Source organism: Oncorhynchus mykiss, chromosome 10 (genome assembly GCF_013265735.2).
Source record: "Oncorhynchus mykiss isolate Arlee chromosome 10, USDA_OmykA_1.1, whole genome shotgun sequence".
In the NCBI taxonomy this organism is placed as follows: domain Eukaryota; kingdom Metazoa; phylum Chordata; class Actinopteri; order Salmoniformes; family Salmonidae; genus Oncorhynchus; species Oncorhynchus mykiss.
This window is the reverse complement of record NC_048574.1, coordinates 10,845,176-10,850,102: the sequence shown is the minus strand read 5'-3', so window position 1 is coordinate 10,850,102 and position 4,927 is coordinate 10,845,176. Positions and strand designations below refer to the sequence as shown.

Here is a 4,927-nt window from a genome sequence, read left to right as displayed (position 1 = left end):
GCATCACTGTGAGAGGGAGTGACTGAAGGACAGAGAGAGAACCTTGCAGGGAGCACTGGGAGCCAAGATGGCATCGCTGTGAGAGGGAGTGACTGACAGACAGAGAGAGAACCTTGCAGGGAGCACTGGGAGCCAAGATGGCGTCGCTGTGAACCAAGATGGCGTCTGACAAACATAGAGAGACCCTTGCAGGCAGCAGTGGAGCACAGGGAGCCAAGATGGCGTCGCTGTGAGAGGGAGCGACTGACAGACAGAGAAAGAACCTTGCAGGGAGCACTGGGAGCCAAGATGGCGTCGCTGTGAACCAAGATGGCGTCTGACAAACATAGAGAGACCCTTGCAGGCAGCAGTGGAGCACAGGGAGCCAAGATGGTGTCGCTGTAAGAGGGAGTGACTGACAGACAGAGAGAGAACCTTGCAGGGAGCACTGGGAGCCAAGATGGCATCGCTGTGAGAGGGAGTGACTGACAGACAGAGAGAGAACCTTGCAGGGAGCACTGGGAGCCAAGATGGCGTCGCTGTGAGAGGGAGTGACTGACAGATAGAGAGAGAACCTTGCAGGGAGCACTGGGAGCCAAGATGGCATCGCTGTAAGAGGGAGTGACTGACAGAGAACCTTGCAGGGAGCACTGGGAGCCAAGATGGCATCGCTGTGAGAGGGAGTGACTGACAGAGAGAGACCCTTGCAGGAAACAGTGGATCACAGGGAGCCAAGATGGCGTCGCTGTGAGAGGGAGTGACTAACAGAGAGAGACCCTTGCAGGCAGCAGTGGAGCACAGGGTGCCAAGGTGGCATCATTGTGAGAGGGAGTGACTGACAGACAGAGAGAGGCCCTTGCAGGCAGCAGTGGAGCACCCGTTGTGGTTTGGCGGCAAAGTCACACGTCGAGGCGAAACCGGGTGATCCTAGACGACAAGAGGAAACTGACCCTGTTATGCAAGCGGACTGAGGCAAAATAACGACCTGCTCACACACCCTGCTCTGCCTGCACTGATTTATGGCGCATCTGGCAATGGAGAGGAAAATACGCAGCTATAATCTTTCTGTTGGTTTTATAGTTCGTTTTCTCACACTTTAATCTGAGCCCCATCGTGCCTGACATCCAACGCCACACCTTCCAACGTCTCGAAAGGGACAGGCATTTCCATCTATCACATTGATACGAACGGTGAGGTTTCTGCCTCTTTTTCACGTTCTTATTTCTGTAAAGGGTCGAATCATGACGAACAGCGTGCAGCTCGCGCCGACCCTGTGCTGAAGCGATGTTTCAGGACCATGGATACCTGTTTCTCTTTTTCTGGTTTACAAAATAAAAACACAAATGGATGAAGAAATCGACACCCGCAAAATCAACAACAGCTTCCTCCGGGACCACAACTATGCAACTGAAGGTATCTATCCATATTGAATTAATACATATATCGCTTTAAAGAAAATGCAGGCTATAGAATGCGAACCGGTGTTCCACCGGCGGCATGTAGGCTATCGTCGGAATTGTTCAAATTTAGTACACCGTTTTTGGGGGTGCGGTGCATTGCTTTTTAGGGACAACTGGTGTGTTACTGACTTGTCATATGGTTGAAATGACAACATTTGGTCAGTACTAATACTGTAGGCCTGCAGTCTCTTTCTCAGAAAAGAGAGTAGAATAGAAGGAATGGCTGTTTTACATTAACCGGTACTGTAGTGTGTCAGTGGTGTGGCATTATCGAGATGTTCAGATATTAGAGAATGCACAATGCATTCATGGATATGTTCATTTCTATCTATTCGGGAATAAGTCCCAGAAGCTACGCACATCCAGCTGCTTTAACTGGGTCTTTAAGGGTCTTTAAGTCCAGAGTGGAGTCGGTGACACAATTCCCACAGGGAAATAGGCTAGTCCTTCTGGTCAACTACACAACAGCAGATCACAAACAGCATTAGGATGACCATTTCATGTCAACCACACGAGTAAATATTGATCGATACACAAGAATTCATTTAGAGAGTGAGGTTACTTATTATTAGCAGTAGTAGTAGTAATAGTATCAGCATTTTAATCGGAAAACATTGTCTATAAACTGTTTGGATTCCACCTGCTTTCTTAATGGTTGGTTATGCTGTGTTTGTAACAGTGGAGCAACTCCTTGCGTGTGCAGTAACAGATTTATGGGCGGAGTTTTGCAGGTGTCAGAGTATTGCAGGATACAACAAAGTATTTCAAGATGGAACATGAGACAATCCGATTTTTGCTATTCAGAATTCAACTTTAGTTTTCTAAACATTTTGTATTTTTTTTAAATGTCAATCCTGAAATATGCAAGATAGCACAAAGAGAATGCTGGTCTTTCCCATTTTGATTTCCATCTTGCACATGGCTTTGATTGATTGATTGATTCAGGGCTATATCAACAGAAAGCAGATAAATCATACTGAGCAGCCCAGCCAGTGAGATGAGAAACGAGAGAGCTGAAATACCCATAAAAGCTGAACCAGCAGACAGGCAGATAGATGCCACTGGCTTTATACAGCTACGACACAGAACACAATATGAACTCTCATTTCTCTCGCACAGTCTCTCCCCTCTGTAGTCACCCTCGTCGCTAAACTGCCTAGCTACAGCAATTTCCAGGAGGGCTTAACCTGTGCCCTTCTTTCCTACTGAAAGTGTTGTTGCATTGTCTCTGACGGAGACATACTCAGGTGCTTTAGGGCATTTCCATGTTAAAAGCCCCATACACTCTAACACGTGCAGTTCATAGTAGAACAACACATTTGATGTCAAATGAAAGCTAAGTGTCTATAAAACACATTTACATTTGACATTTTAGTCATTTAGCAGACGCTCTTATCTCTTACAGTAGTGACATCGACCAGAAAAGTCTTACAAGATTTTAGAAATACGTCAAAACACAATAATGTTGAATACCTCTGCCATCTTAAAGCAATATTTATATAATGTTGAATACCTCTGCCATCTTATATAAATATTTATATAATGTTGAATACCTCTGCCATCTTAAAGCAATATTTATATAATGTTGAATACCTCTGCCATCTTATATAAATATTTATATAATGTTGAATACCTCTGCCATCTTAAAGCAATATTTATATAATGTTGAATACCTCTGCCATCTTATATAAATATTTATATAATGTTGAATACCTCTGCCATCTTATAGCAATATTTATATAATGTTGAATACCTCGGCCATCTTATATAAATATTTATATAATGTTGAATACCTCTGCCATCTTAAAGCAATATTTATATAATGTTGAATACCTCTGCCATCTTATATAAATATTTATATAATGTTGAATACCTCGGCCATCTTATATAAATATTTATATAATGTTGAATACCTCTGCCATCTTAAAGCAATATTTATATAATGTTGAATACCTCTGCCATCTTATATAAATATTTATATAATGTTGAATACCTCTGCCATCTTATAGCAATATTTATATAATGTTGAATACCTCGGCCATCTTATATAAATATTTATATAATGTTGAATACCTCTGCCATCTTATAGCAATATTTATTTAATGTTGAATACCTTGGCCATCTTATAGCAATATTTATATAATGTTGAATACCTCTGCCATCTTATATAAATATTTATATAATGTTGAATACCTCGGCCATCTTATATAAATATTTATATAATGTTGAATACCTCTGCCATCTTATATAAATATTTATATAATGTTGAATACCTCGGCCATCTTATATAAATATTTATTTAATGTTGAATACCTCTGCCATCTTAAAGCAATATTTATATAATGTTGAATACCTCTGCCATCTTATATAAATATTTATATAATGTTGAATACCTCGGCCATCTTATATAAATATTTATATAATGTTGAATACCTCTGCCATCTTATATAAATATTTATATAATGTTGAATACCTCTGCCATCTTATATAAATATTTATATAATGTTGAATACCTCTGCCATCTTAAAGCAATATTTATATAATGTTGAATACCTCTGCCATCTTAAAGCAATATTTATATAATGTTGAATACCTCTGCCATCTTATATAAATATTTATATAATGTTGAATACCTCGGCCATCTTAAAGCAATATTTATATAATGTTGAATACCTCGGCCATCTTATATAAATATTTATATCATGTTGAATACCTCTGCCATCTTATATAAATATTTATATAATGTTGAATACCTCTGCCATCTTATAGCAATATTTATATAATGTTGAATACCTCGGCCATCTTATATAAATATTTATATAATGTTGAATACCTCTGCCATCTTAAAGCAATATTTATATAATGTTGAATACCTCTGCCATCTTATATAAATATTTATATAATGTTGAATACCTCTGCCATCTTATATAAATATTTATATAATGTTGAATACCTCGGCCATCTTATATAAATATTTATATAATGTTGAATACCTCTGCCATCTTATATAAATATTTATATAATGTTGAATACTTCTGCCATCTTAAAACAATATTTATATAATGTTGAATACCTCGGCCATCTTATATAAATATTTATATAATGTTGAATACCTCTGCCATCTTAAAGCAATATTTATATAATGTTGAATACCTCTGCCATCTTATAGCAATATTTATATAATGTTGAATACCTCTGCCATCTTATATAAATATTTATATAATGTTGAATACCTCTGCCATCTTATAGCAATATTTATATAATGTTGAATACCTCGGCCATCTTATATAAATATTTATATAATGTTGAATACCTCTGCCATCTTATAGCAATATTTATATAATGTTGAATACCTCGGCCATCTTATATAAATATTTATATATTGTTGAATACCTCTGCCATCTTATAGCAATATTTATTTAATGTTGAATACCTTGGCCATCTTATAGCAATATTTATATAATGTTGAATACCTCTGCCATCTTATA

General features: G+C 37.8%; 1 protein-coding gene across 1 annotated transcript in view; it reads left to right on the top strand.

Moving 5' to 3' along the window:
- The first annotated feature begins 269 nt into the window (after window positions 1-269).
- LOC110533330 (serine/threonine-protein phosphatase 2A 55 kDa regulatory subunit B beta isoform) overlaps window positions 270-4,927 on the top strand; it is an 89,152-nt gene continuing 84,494 nt past the window's right edge. The window contains exon 1 of the mRNA XM_021617439.2: window positions 270-1,392. Coding sequence (XP_021473114.1) covers window positions 1,323-1,392 — 70 coding nt within the window. The 5' untranslated portion in view covers window positions 270-1,322. The remainder of the gene's footprint in view (window positions 1,393-4,927) is intronic.